Raw genomic sequence first — 19,291 nt, forward strand, 5'->3', positions numbered from 1 at the left:
CTCCTAATGTTTTGCATAAGATTGCACCTCTTGTTTCCCCTTTATGTATCAAATGTCAAAAAGAAAATGTTATCTTTTTTCATTACTTCTGGGAATGTAAACTAATTAAAAGGTTTTGGAGTTCCATATCTCAAGAATTGAGCAATATTTTTAAGAATCAGATCCAATGGGACCCTGGATATTTTCTTTTTGGTTTAGCCTCAAAAGAAACAACATCAACTTATCCACAACGTAAACTATGTGATAAACTATTGTTGCTGTAAATGTATTCTTATTAACTATGTTAAGGATAAACCACCTACTGTTACTTTGTGGTACAGTGAATTGTTTAGAGTTATTCCTCATGACAGAGTTGCTGCTATCTTAGCAGGAAATGAGAATTTGTTCCTCAATGTTTGATCTCCCTTGCTTATTTATTTGCCAGATGATTTGTCCCAACTGAGAGGGGCCGGTTGTCTTTATGATGCCTGAGCACAAATGAGTTCACTTCTGTCTCTTCTTTTTTAAATCTGTGGTTTAATAGATGGTAAATATTTGTCTTTTTTCTCTCTCTGTCCTTCCCATATCTGTGATTGCAAATGTGTGTAATTATTTTTAAATGTTTGTCATTCTGTTTGTTTTTGCTTTGTGCTGACAATGAATAAAAAATTAATCTTAAAAGAATTAACACTACAGTGTGTGTACTTTCTGTAAAACTAAATGTTTACTGAACTAAAAGTACAAATGTTCTCCATTAAAATATACTTCTAACTCTATAAAAAAGAGGTTTCAATGTTCTGTGTGTTTGTCTTTGGCGGGTAAAGAGTATGCAATATATTCAGTTTTAAAACTTATATTATATATAAATACATTAACTGTAGTAAGGCTATAATTAATGCTAGCTTATTTTAGTAAACGACACAGTCACAGTAAAGCCGCCCCGGTTGTATAACGGCTATCATCTGCAGAGAAATGCTTTATTTTCAGTGTTATTTTCAGCTAGCTTTTTGCTTTGAGTTAGACAAAGCAAAAAGCTAGCTGATACACTCCCCTTAGTTAACCTTTGAGTCTTAAAGACCTGGATTACCTGTAATTTCCTGCTTCTAAATTCAGATAAATCTTAGGTTTTTGTACTTGGCCCTAGAAAGCTTAGAAACAGAAACCTTGATTATTCAGGCCCAGTCTTATCTTAAACTAGTACCATCTCACCCTATTAGAGCACTTCGCTCTCAGACTCCTGGCTTACTTGTGTACTTACTAGGAAATTTAAAAGTAGAATGGGAGGCAGTCTTCAGCTTGCATACCCCTCTTCTCTGTAACCAGCTCCCAGTTGTGTTTGAGAGACAGACACTCTCTCCACTCTTAATATGGGGCTAAACATGTTCCTTTTTGATAAAGCATATAGTTAGGGCTAAATCAGGTGATAATGATAATCAGGCCTCAATCCTAAGGTAGGATTGATCCTGCAATTAACCTAGCTTCTTGTGATGAGTGTTTCTTCTTCACTCACCATGTGTCTTCTGTCCCGTCATCCTCCTCTAAGCTAAACCACTTACGGCAGATGGTTACCCCTCTCTGAATCTAGTTCTGCCAAACATTTCGACCTCTTAAAGAATAGTTTTGCTCTTCCCGCAGTCACCAAGTACTTGCTCATAGGTGCTTGTCTGATTATTTGGGTTTTTCTCTTTTAATGTAGGCCTCTTACAGTACAAAAAGTCTTGAGGAAACAGTTGTGATAAAATGGAATTATGAGTTATGGATTGGCCTCTCCACAGTACAGACCCCAACATGAAGGAGTGTAGCATCATCTTGACAGAAAACTGAACACAAGGCAACCAAAATCCAAGAAAGAGCTTTGAATGTCGTTCGAGAAGCCTGGAGAACTATTCCTGAAGACTTCTTAAAGAAATTAGAAGATGGCTCAGTTCCATGTACGTTTGCACTTTTCAAAACATTGCTGCAACCATTTCACATTTTTCTAAAAAGAAATTAGATTGCATGAGACTTTTGCATAGCACTATAGATTTTGAGGTTATATAGCATTTCTTTAGGATCTGGTGTGAGTATGAAGAAAGTTCTACTCAACAGTTGTGACAAAACAAGACTGAAGAGGGAAAAATCCAGAACACTGGCAGTATTGTATTAAAAAGAGTTTTACTGTAAAGACTATATTTACATCAGAACCAAAATCACAGTCAATGGAGACCACAGAATACAGTTACAATATTGCCCCATTCCCCACCAACTTCAATCTAAAAGGCATCATTCTTTTTATCCGCTGCAAGGCCATGTGGAGCTCAAACAGGCCAGTGCAAAACAATGCGTTTATTAATAGCTCTTGCACAATAAGCCAAAACTACAGTACCATTCTGCTGGTCTCAGTAGGTAAAGTATATTGTGGGAAATTTAGGACATATAGCTCCAGCATAACTGTGATGGACCATGAAGCGGGAATCAGATGCTGCACAGTCTGAAAAAATCCATTCACTCACGTAGCAAATCCAACAATTTACCCATTTATCCCTGATGGGAAGCAATCATCCCTTTGTGTTGAAATATCCCCTTTTATCATAAATCTATGCGATTCCAGCCCCATACTCATCTGAGCTTTCACCAATCCAGCACGCTGTCCAAGTTTAACTATTAACCCCTTTTAAATCAAGGAAAAGGCCCCTGTTTCTCCTCACTTTAATGCAACAGGTGTGTATGAGTGAAAAAGCAAAAGAGGAGAATGAAGATTGTCTTTGTGTGCTAAGTGGAAATGTCTGTTTTAAGTTGCGTGTTTCAAATTGAATTTCTAGTCCATCTTGAGGCTACGATAGATGTAGCGAATAAATGCCAATGAGGACCAGAAGGACACGCTGCCCAGCATCAGGGAGAAGACCATCGCTGTGAGCAGGGAGTACCCAAAGAACTCAGTGCTTTGCACCAGGCCGCTCATAGAGGACCGGTTCCTATAGTAGAAAACAGAGTAGACAAAGATGAAGATGCCGGTGGATCCCGTGCTCAGCACACTCCTCCACCACCATTGGTAGTCTTCGCCAGACAGCAGGAAGTAGGTCAGTGCCACAGAGATGCAGGCGCCCACAGACAGGAGAATGGCGAAGACACACAGCAGGATACCGTACAGCGTGTAGTGCTCTCTTCCCCAAACAGTGGCAAAGATGTAGTACAGCTCCACTGAGATGGCACTTAGGGAAAGATTGGATGGAAAACAGAGTTAAAAATCCAAAAATGAGAGGGAGTAATTCTAATAGTTTATTTTACTGAAGTCAATCAATCTAAATTCAGCTTCGATGTATACTTATGTAAATGGTACATTAAAAAAAAAGAAAGAAAAAGGAATGAAGTGCAGCAGTTCCTGGATATTTTCCTGTTTAGTTTTAATTACAGGAAACATTAGTGACTAGTGAGCAGTGATCTATAAAACATGTGAATGCAAATGAGATGACAAAAAAAAAAAAAAATTCACTTTTGCAATAACTGCCTATTATCTTCCTAGGGCTCTGGATGATTGGTTTCCCTTTAATAGTTCACAAGTCTAATGTTAATTACTTGTGATTAAAACCATAAAGTGTTTTATTGTCACCTTTTCTAATCTCTGATCTATGAGTACACTTCTACAAATCTCCCCTTGACTAAACACCTGAGGTCAGCTCACCTGAAGGGAAGGAAGCCACCGATGGCCATGTGCACAATCGTATGTTTGTACCAGGGCTGAGTCGGGATCTGTCTGGGGATATTACGGGTGCGGCACGGTGCCTGGAAGCTGCCAGCTCGGTTCTTTCCCACAATGCCACCAATGATTGTTAGCGGGAAGCCCACCAGCAACCAAGCGCCCAGCAGCAGGAGCACGGTGGTGGCCGGCAGAGCCTGAGTAGAGCCGCTCCACCAGTGGACAGAGTTCACTACACTCCACGTGAAGAACAGTGGAGCTGGAGGGATGAATAATCAAGTTAATAAAAGAGAAGCATCTAATAATCCATGTAATGTTTCCTTTGAGGGTTGCTAGATAGCATTATGTCATAAGGAACGTGAACAAAATACTGCAAAGTGAACACAGATTCATGAGTAAATAATTTACTAGGTGGATTGTACATTCAAATATTACAACTAAGTTCCTTTCATTTACTTTGAGGGTTTTTAAGCTTATATTTAATAACATAGTTATGAAAAACTGTGACAAAGAGTAGGTTAATGGCATTCAGCACAAAGCCCAACTGGGAAACAAACCAGAGATCAGCTGGAGAGACCATCTGTGCCCACATGGTGTATACCTTCACCATCAAGTCATCCCGCAAAATACTATCAAAATCAATTATATTGATTGTTCAAAACAATTTTGAAAAAGTTTAAAAAAAAGCACATGAAAACTGACCACATCCAAGTGCAGATATGAGAATGGAAATATCTCATTATCTAACTAAATCAGACATTAAGTCTTTAATCTTTAACCTGCCAGCTCCTTTGTAAATGGTCAACACGAGGTTTGAGTGCGGCAGATAACTGTTTCGCATTTCAAAAGTGTTGCTAGGAGGCCGAAAAACACGCACACCAACCGCACAGCCTTTGATGAGAAACTGACACGTGAACATGTGCTTTTAAATGCCGGGTCGCTTCCATTTTCACTTACCGGAGAAGAGAGATGATGTGAGGATGATGTTCCACACCCAGCGCTGGCCGTTGATCTGTGTGTAGAAACTGCACGAGACGTAGCCTGACACACAGCTGGTCAGAGCATACAGGACGATGGATGCTGAATTGATGGCGCCATGGCGGTGCACATTGAACATTCCCAGCAATGCCATGAGGATTATCGCTAAAGCAAACAAAGGACATATTTAGGCCCTTTATGTATATACAAGTTTCAGGTTTTCCCTTTTACTCTAATGCTTGGGACAAAGACTGTTGTTATGGGATAGAGGTGCTCAGAAAACCAGAATGCTCCATTTCAAAGGGAATAAAAAAACAAGACACCTCACTGGGATTTAACAGGCCAGTGTTTCATTGTGTTTGTGAATTTGAGAGTCAATACTCACCTGTGGCAAGGGTAAGGAACTGAGCCCCAACTCCCAGCACAGCACACAGCAAGCTTTTGAAAGGAGGAAACCTAAATACATCAGTATGGATGATTTTCCAACCATTGTCTCCTTGGTCCAGATCATCGCAGCCACCCTCCTCTTCCACATTGTACCTGAAGGTGAAAGCAAAGTATTTTTATGACTGGGAGAACCAAAATGAGAGCAAGAAAAGTCTCTGCTATATTTACAGGTCTTGCAGGTAATACAGGTCCAGGAATTGCATACAATTTTGCACATTTAGGCCAAAAAGAAACTACATTAAGGACTAAACTTCAAATTAAAGCTTTTATTTAAACATAGTAAAATGAGAGCTTGGAGACAGAAAAAACAACAAAAGCCCTTAAAGTGTTCAACAGATAAAAGGATATAAAATAAAGGAAAGGAAAATCTCAGATTTTCCTGCACACACATCTCCTGGTTTTACAGAAAATGGTCTGAAAAAGAGAATATCCAGTAAGCTGCTCATTGCTTTGCTTTGAGCTGGCAGGAAGGCAACAGTATCTCAAATAACCACTCGTCACAACCAACGTAGAAGAGCATCTGAATAAAAAACATGTCCAACCTTGAAGCAGATGGGCGTAAAGCAGCAGAACTCACTTGTGCTACTCCTGTCAGCCAAGAACAGGAAACTGGGGCTACAATCTCAATCAGCTTACCAAAGTCAGATATGAGAAGACTAGAAAAACTGTCTGGCCTTTTGATTTTGGTGTTAACAACGTGAAAGCATGCCTTATATCAACAAATCAGGCTGGTAGTGGTGGTGTGATGCTGTGGGAGAGACTTTCTTGGTCCACTTTGGCCTCCTACAGTATTGTGCCCAAGGGTTCTTTGGCAGGCAGACTGAAGCAGCTGGGAATTGCACCTCCAACCTTCTGTGCTCAGCCAACCCATTATTAAACCACATTAAAGGCACAAAGAGACCTGACATTTTGTTTTGTCTTTTATATTCAAGCAATGCATTATTCACTGTCTTTGCGTCACTTACTCACCTAGCAAAGTCATTCTTAAGGACTCTCATGAGAATGATGATGACGAAACCAAGAAGCAGCACCACCAGCACCAGTGAGTTAATGATGGACAGCCAGTGGATCTCCAGTGTTTTGGGAAAGAACGAGTAGTCTCTGAGACGCTCGGCTCTCCGGGAATAGGGCAGAGATGATTCAAACCAGTGCACGCTGTAGGTATGGGTCACCGTCAGGCTGCCTCCTCCTACTCCGACACCCCCCACTGCTGCACCTGCCCCCTCCTCTAATGGAACAGGCTTAACGTCTTTTACTGAGACATTGGCAAAGATCACATAGTCGCCGTTGTACTCAATGTTGAAATCCAGGTGAGTCCACAAACCCACCTAATAGAACAGAAAAGAGGCAGGAGTTTAGAAGTAAGAGGAATGAAGCTTAGTTTGGTTTACCAAAAGCTTAGCATTTCAATAAAACATTTCTATAGTTTCTACCTTGTGGCTGTGAGGCAGGAAACCACTCTCCTCTATGTATCCTACAAAACCCCAAATTGGAATATCGTCCAGGACAAATTCAAAGTAGTACAGCTCCTCAATGGCCTCACGAAGCTCGTCCACCTACCAAGGAAAAAAACAAGCACCAACAGTTAACAGATGACATATTTTAAGCAGTAGTTGTTGTCATTATTTGTTCTAATATGATGGGATCACTGTTTTTTGTCCTTGTCGATATACATGGTCTAGAAATAGTGTCTCTGTATGTTGCTATTAACTTGTATGTAACATCAACCTGGCAGAGAGTCTACAGATGAAAATTAGCCAAGGGCTATAATCTGGCACATTTACATTTGTTAAAATATTCATTAATATGTATTGTCCCTCTTTTTTTTTTTTTATTAGAACAAGGTTGTGGCCTCACATAATGAAACAGCTGTGCTAAAGTTGTACAGATGTTTATTATGTGAAACTGCTATTTTACAGACTCCAAGGTTCAGCATACAACAAAGTACAGGTGTAACAGCAAATATCAAGAGGGATTCGATCCTGATACGGATACATGTATCCAAGGTAACACAGGATGAAAGACTTCCATAAAATGCAAAAAACCCCAAAAGTTTTAGTTTTATTATCTTATCCAGGAAAAGAAAAAATAACTGCTACAGAACAGCAGATCTAAAAAGGAAATCCGTTTGCACATAATTTCTGGCCACTTTGAGAATGGCCTTGATTTCCATTAAACAAGGTCCAGGAAACATTCCTCAGAGATTTTGAGCACAGTCAATGCGATGTTTATTTAAGCTTTGTGACATGGTTTGTTAACCTCCTTGAAGCAGAAGATGGTATACGGAGGTGGTCAGCCAGTTCTGACTCATCAGACCAGGAAACATTTCTCCAGTCTTTGGTGAGCCTGTGTGAACTGTAGTCTCTGCTGTCCTGACAGGTGCTGTAGCCCATCCACTCTACTGTCATTTTATATGTCCAGAGATGCTCTTTTGCATACCTTGGTTGTAGGAGCCATTTTTGGGTTAATACCCCATGTTGCCGCTAGAGGTCACCTTTTTCAGTTTTCTGTATGGGAAACTCGAGTTGAGGAGTAGAATAGCATTTTTGTTTCATTTGTAAGCGGTGCTGGTCAAAGCTTTCAGTGTTTGCAGTTTATAACCAACCAGTTTTCTGATGTTAAGCATGTTAACTATTACAAATTTACTCGTGTAAATACCTGTTTTTCTGAAAGAGTGAGCTGGCAGAGAATTGTTTTCTCCACATTCTTTTTGAAGCGGATGTTATATAAAGACTCAGCCATTCTGTCACCATCCAGCACTTCTCCCAGGCTCAGAGATTTATGATGTACCTGATGAAAGAAGTATTAGCATTTAATATACAGGATGTTTAAAAAAGTGCCAGATTAGTTGATCATAATTCTGAGAGCAGTTATTTTAAAACTGCCAGCTAAATAAAAATCAATACAATGTTACTCCGGCCTTTGAAAATGCAGGCTAAACTGCTACCAACACAATCAAACTTCCAATAATGACTTTTCCCTTAAACCTGTGAGCCATTATATAAACTATCAACTTAAAGGAAAAGCTTGTGTTTTGGTGGAATGTGTGAATTCCTAACAGCAAATCAGTTACACAAAATTATTATTATTATTACTCTTATGTTTCAAGATGTCATTTTTTATCACATTTTTACAAGAAAATGCCATGATCTTTCTATAAAAAGACACTTCTTTACTCAACATGAATTAATACGTGTTTTCAGATTTTTTGGTTGGGAGTAACACTTCACCTCAATATCACATCCTGACGTAGAAACAAACAGATAAGGGATAAAATATAACATAGTAAAGTCTTTTCTTTGGACTCTGAGATAAAAATATGTTCACAGGAACTGGAGATGTAAGCCCTGAGATTTAGATATTATCATTACTCATCGACATGTCTCCAGTTCCTCTGTTTTGTTACAACAGACCAACACCACGCAGTGACACAGAACTAACACTGACCTTCTCCGGCCTGCAAACAGGCAATGTGTAATAGTGATATGTCTCCTGGGGGTTATGATAAGGGCCCACTTTGTTGACATAAAGAGTCACATTGTCTCCAATCTTGTAACCAAGGGCCCAGCCTAAGAACAAGAACAGGATCAAGACAGAGTGCAGCATCATCCTCTGACAGCCACCTGACGTGCGTCCTGTTCCACGACACATGGCCCCTGTTGAAAACACGACAGCTTATCAGTTCAGGTTCATTTTAAGCTAGCCTGTCTCTCACTTTTGTGCACTTCAAATGTGGCACGTAATTATCTTAACGCAGAGAGGTAGAACTGCACAATTTTATGCAACGTCATTCCTGCGATGCTTCAACAAACACAGCAGAAAATGATGAAACTGGCTCAAATACAGATGCTGTGTAACCACAGTGAATTGCAATGCATTTCATCAGTTTCATCAGCCCAAAAGAGGGTTTGGAATCAAATAAGCACCGTCAATTTCTGTATGTTGGAGTTTACAAGAGCAAAAAATAAGTAACATTGCTCAGAGCTTAAGTTTTCATCCAGGTGCAGAGTTTCAGAGTTGCTTTCAATTTCAAAGTATATTAGACAAACATTAGTGTTCATGTTATGCTTAACTTTCATATGAACATGTATTAAGTTTGTGTTGGAATGGTGACGCATTATATACAATGCCACACCTCCCCTTTCATTTGCATACTCTACAAAGCACACAAATGTGTTCCCTATCAACCACATTTCCTGAAAAACCACAATCCTCACATTTTTTTTACAAATGATAGAAGGAGAACTTCAGAAGGGCGACCTAAAGTTATTGCTGATGTGGCATTAGTGTTGAATTTCACAGCAATGCAAATTTGGTCTGAGTGGTAAAGTTGCAATGCCTTTGACATAAGGCATTGCAACTTTGATCGTCCCCTGTGACGAACTAAAGAGTAGCGTCACAGCTCTATGCACATCTGAACTTTTTACTAATTACAGGACTACATAAGAAGCCCATAAAGTATTTAGAAAGACTCAAGCCAAAAGAGTTAAATCAGTTGAATGAATAATAGCAGTAAACAGGCAGAAACAGGCAGAAATGCCTCACACAGCGAGATAAGTAATAGTATATACAAGAACTGTAATAAGCAGTAAGAGCAAGGTCGCAACACTACAAGCTCTGTCCTGTTTCTGTGGACAGCAGTATGCTTATAATCAAAGGGGGCCTCCTTAAATTAAGTAAAGCAAGCGATTCATCCACATCAACACTGTTTTACTCCAAATAAGCACATGCTCGCTAAAAAAAGACTACAACAACGAAATCAACACAGTCGATCTACCGTTCTCTCCGTCGTCAGTCCCGATGCTCCAGATCCAACAAAATCTGTCTGTCCGCCGGCTTCCTTGGACTTCAGGCCCCAGTAGGCTGCTCTCTTCTCCGCTACACTGGAGCTCAGTGTGAAGATTCAGCCTTACAGCCGAGCATCTTGGAAATTCTTGATACTTTGTGTAAACGTAATATCACTACCTTCATATCCGGGTACACTGAGTACTTTTATTCGCACATGGGCCAGTGTGGAAGAAGAAGAAGAGCTCCGACTCCACGTCACCTTACAAAATAAAAATAACGACGACTCGGCTGAGTTTTCCGGATTGGGCGGGGAAACAAGAATACACCTGAAATGTTACCGGTTAATCCCAGCCGGTGACAAATTTCACTCACAAGCAATGTAAAATAAACGTGGAGTATTTACGGTCTTTAACGCCTCGGGAAATTATGAACTAAAAGGTAGGAGTTCGCAGCTTTCGACGGTGTTATTTTCCCCCTTTTTCCAATAAACCGGATTTCCTTCAACGGTAAATAACCAATCAGTGCCTTCGCGGGTCTTCCGTGTCGGAACTCAGGCCTGATTAATAAACCCTGCACTATCGATGCACGGGTTTTAGGAGTACCTGGAAGTGCGGCGCTCGATAGATCGATAGAAAATGCCTGCTATTTGATTTCCCGCGAAACAGTCACAATTCCTCGCGCTCTAGGACGTGGAGTAGCTGCACGAGCTGAGGCGTTTTACTAAATTGGTGAGTCCGTTGTAAATGTTAACATTATATAACCCGAAAGCTAGCTTTGATAATAGATGGCTACATCCTGTGGCATTTTCATTGAGGTCAGCTGGTACACACTAGTAGATCAAAGCCAGGACACATTTCTGCTCTCCAGTTTGCTTACATGAACCCGTCGATTTAAAGATCATTGTAAATTCACAAACCTGGCACACACATTGCTGAGAGATAACAAATGACGTGGAGCTCGTCTTTTAATTGATACGAAGCCTCCGTTAAAAAAAAAAGGTTCGTATTTGTAAATAACTTGTACTGTGACCTCATTGTTTTCTCAAGCTTCTGCAGACCTGCACCAGTGATGGGGCCTTTGTGAAATGCAGTTGGGATGGAAATGACACAGCATGTTAATCCAAGAGCTTCACTCTCTCTCTTGTTCTCAGATATTCTGACACAATGGGAATACACGGACTTGCCAAGCTAATTGCTGACCAGGCCCCTGGTGCCATTAAAGAGCAAGACATAAAGAACTTCTTTGGTAACTGTTCCAGAATACACTCCTTATACATAAGTGATGCATGAGTGTCGGTCTACCCTCAGTTTGTTGCAACATACAGTCTGTATGATGCATGATGGAATGCTAACTCTTTATGTCATTGTTGAACAAGCACCTCTTTTCACCTTCTGTAGGCAGGAAAATTGCTATTGATGCCTCTATGTGCATCTACCAGTTTCTGATTGCTGTGCGACAGGATGGTAACGTTCTACAGAATGAAGATGGAGAGACAACAAGGTACTGCTGCAACAATAAACATTTAAAATTGAATAAGAAGACCTAATTATAGATCATTTGCAGATGCAGTAGTTCCTCTGTTGAAACTTAGTGATTTGTAGCTCAGGTCTGAGTACACAAGAATGATTTTTGCCTTTACTCCTTTCTTCAAGCCACCTAATGGGGATGTTCTACCGCACCATCCGCATGTTGGAACATGGAATCAAACCTGTGTATGTGTTTGACGGCAAGCCCCCACAGCTCAAGTCAGCAGAGGTGAGTAAGGATTTCCTCTGGTCCTCACCCATCTGCAAATGGAAACATTTGTTTTCAGTGCAGTGGATTTCTGTCACTCATTTACAGTGGGGCAAAAAAGTATTTAGTCAGCCACCGATTGTGCAAGTTCCCCCACTTAAAATGATGACAGAGGTCAGTAATTTGCACCAGAGGTACACTTCAACTGTGAGAGACAGAATGGGGAAAAAAAAAACCATGAATCCACATGGTAGGATTTGTAAAGAATTTATTCGTAAATCAGGGTGGAAAATAAGTATTTGGTCAATAACAAAAATACAACTCAATACTTTGTAACATAACCTTTGTTGGCAATAACAGAGGTCAAACGTTTACTATAGGTCTTTACCAGGTTTGCACACACAGTAGCTGGTATTTTGGTCCATTCCTCCATGCAGATCTTCTCGAGAGCAGTGATGTTTTGGGGCTGTCGCCGAGCAACACGGACTTTCAACTCCCGCCACAGATTTTCTATGGGGTTGAGGTCTGGAGACTGGCTAGGCCACTCCAGGACTTTCAAATGCTTCTTACGGAGCCACTCCTTTGTTGCCCGGGCGGTGTGTTTTGGATCATTGTCATATTGGAAGACCCAGCCTCGTTTCATCTTCAAAGTTCTCACTGATGGAAGGAGGTTTTGGCTCAAAATCTCACGATACATGGCCCCATTCATTCTGTCCTTAACACGGATCAGTCGTCCTGTCCCCTTGGCAGAAAAACAGCCCCATAGCATGATGTTTCCACCCCCATGCTTCACAGTAGGTATGGTGTTCTTGGGATGCAACTCAGTATTCTTCGTCCTCCAAACACGACGAGTTGAGTTTATACCAAAAAGTTCTACTTTGGTTTCATCTGACCACATGACATTCTCCCAATCCTCTGCTGTATCATCCATGTGCTCTCTGGCAAACTTCAGACGGGCCTGGACATGCACTGGCTTCAGCAGCGGAACACGTCTGGCACTGCGGGATTTGATTCCCTGCCGTTGTAGTGTGTTACTGATGGTGACCTTTGTTACTTTGGTCCCAGCTCTCTGCAGGTCATTCACCAGGTCCCCCCGTGTGGTTCTGGGATCTTTGCTCACCGTTCTCATGATCATTTTGACCCCACGGGATGAGATCTTGCGTGGAGCCCCAGATCGAGGGAGATTATCAGTGGTCTTGTATGTCTTCCATTTTCTGATGATTGCTCCCACAGTTGATTTTTTTCACACCAAGCTGCTTGCCTATTGTAGATTCACTCTTCCCAGTCTGGTGCAGGTCTACAATCCTGTTCTTGGTGTCCTTCGAAAGCTCTTTGGTCTTGGCCATGGCGGAGTTTGGAGTGTGACTGTTTGAGGCTGTGGACAGGTGTCTTTTATACAGATGATGAGTTCAAACAGGTGCCATTCATACAGGTAACGAGTGGGGGACAGAAAAGCTTCTTACAGAAGACGTTACAGGTCTGTGAGAGCCAGAGATTTTCCTTGTTTGAGGTGACCAAATACTTATTTTCCACCCTGATTTACGAATAAATTCTTTACAAATCCTACCATGTGGATTCATGGATTTTTTTTTTTCACATTCTGTCTCTCACAGTTGAAGTGTACCTCTGGTGCAAATTACTGACCTCTGTCATCATTTTAAGTGGGGGAACTTGCACAATCGGTGGCTGACTAAATACTTTTTTGCCCCACTGTATGTCAGCAACTCCTTACATGCTCTGTTTCATACTGACAGCTCTCTCTCATTCTGATCGTGTCTTCATCTTCTAGCTTGAGAAAAGAGGGGAGAGGAGAGCCGAAGCTGAGAAGATGCTTGCCCAGGCCCAAGAAATTGGTAAAGACTTTTGGGGGGGGGGCAGTTGTTGGTCAAAGAGTTTAAAGTCAGCATGGTTTGTTGGAATTTGCTAGTTTTTAAACCAAACTTGAACTCAGACTATATCACAAGTATTGTGGGAAAGTCTGTGAACATGTTTTCCTTTAGGCATGAAAGTCTACCGTAATTGTCGGACTATAAGCCGCTACTTTTTGCACAAGCTTTGAACCCTGCGGCTTTTAGTCAGGTGCTACTAATGTATGTACAAAACAGGATTTTCCCCCGATTTTAGCTCGTGCGGCTAATATTCAGGTGCGCTTTGTAGTCCGGAAAATACGGTAATTGGATTTTATTCTCTCTCAAACCAGGGGAGCAAGAGAACATTGACAAGTTCACTAAGCGTCTGGTTAAAGTCACCAAGCAGCATAATGATGAGTGTAAGAAGCTCCTGACCCTGATGGGAGTGCCTTACATTGAGGTGAGATTTCTATTTCTACACATTTTTGTGGCATCGAGAATATTTCCACACTTCTTACACAGTTTGGAGACATCACTCCCATGAATGATTTGTGTTTTAGTGTTTTTACAATATAATAGGCTTCTTATCCTCTTACCCTTACTAAGTTACAGTTACACAGTCCAGCTGGGGTCAATCACAGAGAAAGACAGAAATGTAATGAAATTATGCCTAAAGCTTAAAAATATACATGAATTGGGATTCTGCAGTGCAGTTTGAGGTAGTTGCATTAAGACAGATTGTGTGTATCATTCTGTTAGATGTAATTTTATTTATTTATTTTTCATTTCCTTAAAGGCTCCATGTGAAGCTGAGGCCAGCTGTGCTGCTCTGGTTAAAGGAGGGAAGGTGTTTGCCACGGCAACAGAGGATATGGACGGGCTGACCTTTGGGACAAACATCCTTCTCAGACATCTCACAGCCAGCGAAGCAAAGTATGAACCGGCATCGCCTTTGACAGAGATATTAGCAGAGTGGAAATGACTTAAAGCTGTTGCCTTAATTCTACATCAGATTTATGTTTACCATATGAATATATGTGTATATGAGATGGTTTAAATGAATAAGTTCACGCTTAAAATTCATAAATTTGAACCAAGTTTCGAGGTTTTAGGATTTGGTAGTTTGATACCCACTATAGCAGCATAAATAGTAGTCATTAACTATAAGCTGTTCATTATTGTTTCAGGAAACTTCCTATTCAAGAGTTCCACTTCAATCGCATCCTGCAGGACATCGGCCTGACCAATGAACAGGTACATTTTTTTTTCCTGACTTTTACAAAGGTTTATATAAATAAGTTTCTCTTTAAATCTGAAGCACTTCCCATGCTTCTCTCATGATGACACAACTATCACCTGGTGCGTGTCAGCATCCTGTGCTGTTTGTTCAAAGATATGTGGTGGTACTCTCCTGGCTATCAGATGTTTGTGCTGTGGAGCTTTAAGCACAACATTAATCTCAGTCTTTCTTGACATTTCCTCCTTTCCGTGCTCCATCCCAGTTCATTGACCTGTGTATTCTGTTGGGCTGTGACTACTGCGGAACTATCAAGGGGATCGGCCCAAAGAGAGCAATCGACCTCATCAAACAGCACGGCAGCATCGAAGAGATTCTAGAGAACATTGATTCCAATGTAAGTTAAAGGTTGCTGTAGTCTGTAGTGCGGGTCAGCTGAGCGAGGTGCTGGTTCTGATTCTGTGTTTGTGCGCAATGCTTGTCTTTATGCAGAAGCACCCTGCTCCAGAAGACTGGCTGTACAAAGAAGCCAGGGGTTTGTTTTTGAAGCCAGAAGTGGTGGATTGTTCTACAGTGGAGCTGAAGTGGAACGAGCCGGATGAAGAAGGACTGATCCAATTCATGTGCGAAGAGAAACAGTTCAGGTGAACTAAATATTGACTCATTCTTATCTTCTGCTTTACCTATTTACTTAGTTTGACTGAGATGATCTGTTGTTGCTGTGACTTTGACTACACACACTTTTTGTTTAATGTTTGACCACTAGGTGGCACTGTTGTCTCTGTACATGAAGTGTTTCTGGCATCTTTTGCGTTCAATGGTTGATCATCTGCCTCCATCCAATCCTATCGTCCTCCTGTCACACAAACCTTCTGCATGTCCTCCTTTACTACAAACCGGATTCCAAAAAAGTTGGGACACCAAACAAATTGTGAATAAAAACTGAATGCAATGATGTGGAGATGGCAACTGTCAATATTTTATTCAGAATAGAACATAAACCACGGAACAAAAGTTTAAACTGAGAAAATTTATCATTTTAAGGGAAAAATATGCTGATTCAAAATGTCAGGGTGTCAACAAATCCCAAAAAAGTTGGGACAAGGCCATTCTCACCACTGTGTGGCATCTCCCCTTCTTCTTACAACACTCAACAGACGTCTGGGGACCGAGGACACCAGTTTCTCAAGTTTAGAAATAGGAATGCTCTCCCATTCTTGTCTAATACAGGCCTCTAACTGTTCAATCGTCTTGGGCCTTCTTTGTCGCACCTTCCTCTTTATGATGCGCCAAATGTTCTCTATAGGTGAAAGATCTGGACTGCAGACTGGCCATTTCAGTACCCGGATCCTTCTCCTACGCAGCCATGATGTTGTGACTGATGCAGAATGTGGCCTCTCATTATCTTGTTGAAAAATGCAGGGTCTTCCCTGGAATATATTTTTCTGCATTGATGGTGCCTTTCCAGACATGCAAGCTGCCCATGCCACACGCACCCATGCAACCCCATACCATCAGAGATGCAGGCTTCTGAACTGAGCGTTGATAACAACTTGGGTTGTCCTTGTCCTCTTTGGTCCGGATGACATGGCGTCCCACATTTCCAAAAAGAACTTCAAATTGTGACTCGTCTGACCACAGAACAGTCTTCCATTTTGCCACACTCCATTTTAAATGATCCCTGGCCCAGTGAAAACGCCTGAGCTTGTGGATCTTGCTTAGAAATGGCTTCTTCTTTGCACTGTAGAGTTTCAGCTGGCAACGGCAGATGGCACGGTGGATTGTGTTCATTGACAATGGTTTCTGGAACTATTCCTGAGCCCATTCTGTGATTTCCTTTACAGTAGCATTGCTGTTTGTGGTGCAGTGTCGTTTAAGGGCCCGGAGATCACGGGCATTCAGTATGGGTTTACGCCCTTGACCCTTACGCACAGAGATTGTTCTAGATTCTCTGAATCTTCGGATGATGTTATGCAGTTGATGACGATAACTGCAAAGTCTTTGCAATTTTTCGCTGGGTAACACCTTTCTGATATTGCTCCACTATCTTTCAGCGCAGCATTGTGCGAATTGGTGATCCTCTACCCATCTTGGCTTCTGAGAGACACTGCCACTCTGAGAAGCTCTTTTTATAACCAATCATGTTGCCAATTAACCTAATTAGTGTTAATTGGTCTTCCAGCTCTTCATTATGCTCAAATTTACTTTTTCCAGCCTCTTATTGCTACTTGTCCCAACTTTTTTTGGGATTTGTTGACACCGTGGAATTTTGAATCAACATTTTTTTTCCTTTAAAATGATAAATTTTCTCAGTTTAAACTTTTGTTCTTTATGTCCTATTTATGTCCTATTCTGAATAAAATATTGACATTTGCCGTCTCCACATCATTGCATTCAGTTCTTATTCACAATTTGTTTAGTGTCCCAACCTTTTTGGAATCCGGTTTGTACATCTATGAACCTCCTCTGTGCTTCTCTTTTCCTCCTGCCTGACGCCTCCACTTCTTTAGAAAAAGATATTTGATGTACAGTGTGTTCATCTTGCAGGTTTATACTTTTTTTTTTTTTTTTTTTTGCCTGTTAAATATGTGAACGAACATGCTCATAGGATAAGTAGCTTTTATTTATTTTGTGTATGTGTGTGCAGTGAGGACAGGATCCGTAACGGCTGTAAGAAGATTGTGAAGAGCAGACAGGGCAGCACGCAGGGACGTTTGGACTCTTTCTTCACTGTCACTGGGTCTCTGTCGTCCAAGCGAAAGGTACATGTCAGAAAACTATGGTACTGAGTGTGTGTTCCTTTTTTTTGTTTTGTTTGTTTGTTTTTCTGTGTTTAAAATTCTTTCTATTCCTCTTGTAACTATAAAAAGCAGGCAGAAGTGTTTGACTGACATATTTAATTTAGATCTCGTTATAAAAACAGGAAACTGCTGGTGTAGACTCATTTCTTTTCTTAGTCCTGACACTTTCTATACTGCTTTCTTTTTCTTTGTCAGGAACCTGAGATTAAAGGATCAGCAAAGAAAAAGCAGAAAACTGGAGCCACACCAGGCAAATTTAAGAAAGCCAAATAGACTGAATGTATCCATAAATTAATGAGATGTTATTGTGATGAGTGATGTTTGGAGTTAAGACAAAAGGAAACTGCTACTGTTACTTTTTTGTAACTTTCTGTTGGATCACCTAACGAAACCTGAGCTAGCTGTATTTTAATGAGTGTTGGACATTTTTATTTCAAGTGTTGGAAATAAAAAAATAAAATAAAAGTTTTTTTTGTAAAGATCCTCATTTGTTGCCCTTTAACAGTACTGTGCAAAAGTCTGAAACTTCCCCTCTTATCTTTATATTTTGCTACCAATGAGCTAGCCAATAGTTCTCCAGAGTTCCCTAATGTCTTGCAAAGTTTTTTTTTTGTTTTTTTTTTTGTCCTCTCACGTTCAGTCTACTTGCATCCAACCATCAGGCAACATGACAAACAACTAATTTCAAACTTTTCAACAAGGTGATTTTCAAAAAACTGTTATTCTATGGCCATGATATAAAAAGCTATTAGGTGAAAATCTACTTTGATGAGTCTAATATTTAGAATACATTTTGGTTTATAGATAACATAAGATAAACCTTTATTAGTTCCAAAAGTAGGAAATTTACTTGGTCATGGCAGAAAGTGGACAGTATAAAGTTAAGAGCAGCAAAAATTAAGAAAAAAAAAACAAATCAAATCAATTTAAATGAAATTAAAAAAAAACAAAAAAACTTTGTCACAGGCAGTGGAAAATAAAATGTTCAAATGTACAGTCTAAAGAATGTACCATGTAAATATGGACATCTGTATTTTAAGAATATAAATGTATGTATGGAAACTTAAAGTAAGACTAAATGTAGACTTGGCCAAGTTGTATACATGTACACAGCGAGCGTTTGTGTGTGTATATATACACAGAGTGGATGTGTAAATAAAACGAGAACATTGTAGACACACACACTTGCACATTCTGACCAAGCAGTAATAGCTTCACCCAAAAATTGCATGGCATCAGAAAAATTGCACTCAGTAATATTGCACATAAGAGAGACTAAGCAAAGGCATAGTGTATTGGAATTGTGTTTGTCCGTGTGTGTGGTCATCTGCAAAGTCTTTGTTGTGGAGTCTGACAGCAGTTAGAAGGAAAGTCCTGTGGCATCGCTCTGTCCCACATCGTGGGTGCTGCAGCCTGCCCCTGAAGGAGCTGCTCAGTGCCTTCAGAGTCTCCTGCATGGAGTGGAAGATGTTGTTGTCATGGAGAAATATATTCCATGATTTCTTTTTTTAACTCAAATTGCTTCAATTGGCCTCTCTGAAGTTCAACATAACTGTGGGATCAATTGGACAGAGAACAAAATCAAAAGGCAGCCAACATCCAAAGAAGAGCTTCAAATGTGCTTGAAGAAGCCTGGAGAACTATTCCTAAAGACTACTTAAAGAAATGTCAGGAAAGCTGCTGTACTGATGGGCCGATTGATCCAAATATCAATATTGCACTGCTATGTTTAGTTGTGCTGCAGTTATGTGACTCGGAGGCACTGAGAAGAGCTGTAAAGCTTTGTTTTATTGGAAATGAA

The 19,291-nt window shown here is 40.5% G+C and overlaps 2 protein-coding genes across 3 annotated transcripts; one reads left to right on the forward strand and one right to left on the reverse strand.

The window, feature by feature from the left end:
* Window positions 1–2,116: 2,116 nt before the first annotated feature.
* Window positions 2,117–9,963, reverse strand: tm9sf1 (transmembrane 9 superfamily member 1). Its single transcript, XM_082545651.1, has 9 exons — window positions 9,858–9,963; window positions 8,528–8,736; window positions 7,739–7,870; window positions 6,514–6,636; window positions 6,050–6,408; window positions 5,019–5,173; window positions 4,613–4,798; window positions 3,641–3,914; window positions 2,117–3,170 (listed from the first exon to the last, which is right to left on the reverse strand). The coding sequence occupies exons 2-9, from the start codon at window positions 8,729–8,731 to the stop codon at window positions 2,777–2,779; spliced, it is 1,827 nt and encodes a 608-aa protein (XP_082401777.1). The 5' UTR covers window positions 8,732–8,736; window positions 9,858–9,963; the 3' UTR covers window positions 2,117–2,776.
* Window positions 9,964–10,215: 252 nt separating this feature from the next.
* Window positions 10,216–17,896, forward strand: fen1 (flap structure-specific endonuclease 1). Of its 2 annotated transcripts, none has more exons than XM_082545672.1 (12): window positions 10,216–10,306; window positions 11,019–11,113; window positions 11,266–11,368; window positions 11,521–11,623; window positions 13,392–13,455; window positions 13,803–13,912; window positions 14,249–14,385; window positions 14,640–14,706; window positions 14,955–15,086; window positions 15,182–15,333; window positions 17,337–17,451; window positions 17,686–17,896. In XM_082545672.1, the coding sequence occupies exons 2-12, from the start codon at window positions 11,032–11,034 to the stop codon at window positions 17,761–17,763; spliced, it is 1,143 nt and encodes a 380-aa protein (XP_082401798.1). In that variant the 5' UTR covers window positions 10,216–10,306; window positions 11,019–11,031; the 3' UTR covers window positions 17,764–17,896. The 2 variants fall into 2 exon arrangements, with proteins under 2 accessions (XP_082401798.1, XP_082401797.1); XM_082545671.1 differs by lacking the exon at window positions 10,216–10,306 and adding an exon at window positions 10,477–10,596.
* Window positions 17,897–19,291: the final 1,395 nt, after the last annotated feature.

This window comes from Aulonocara stuartgranti (genome assembly GCF_965226115.1).
Source record: "Aulonocara stuartgranti genome assembly, chromosome: 9".
Taxonomy (NCBI): domain Eukaryota; kingdom Metazoa; phylum Chordata; class Actinopteri; order Cichliformes; family Cichlidae; genus Aulonocara; species Aulonocara stuartgranti.

Excerpts from the sequence above, each read along its gene's own strand:
- tm9sf1 (XM_082545651.1), bottom strand. The coding sequence starts at position 8,731 with ATGTGTCGTGGAACAGGACGCACGTCAGGTGGCTGTCAGAGGATGATG. Across the intron at positions 6,637-7,738 it reads TCACTCTTTCAGAAAAACAG|GTGGACGAGCTTCGTGAGGC; the intron begins GTATTTACACGA and ends TTTCCTTGGTAG. Across the intron at positions 3,171-3,640 it reads GGTGGCTTCCTTCCCTTCAG|TGCCATCTCAGTGGAGCTGT; the intron begins GTGAGCTGACCT and ends TCTTTCCCTAAG.
- fen1 (XM_082545672.1), top strand. The coding sequence starts at position 11,032 with ATGGGAATACACGGACTTGCCAAGCTAATTGCTGACCAGGCCCCTGGT. Across the intron at positions 11,114-11,265 it reads AGACATAAAGAACTTCTTTG|GCAGGAAAATTGCTATTGAT; the intron begins GTAACTGTTCCA and ends CACCTTCTGTAG. Across the intron at positions 11,369-11,520 it reads GAAGATGGAGAGACAACAAG|CCACCTAATGGGGATGTTCT; the intron begins GTACTGCTGCAA and ends CCTTTCTTCAAG.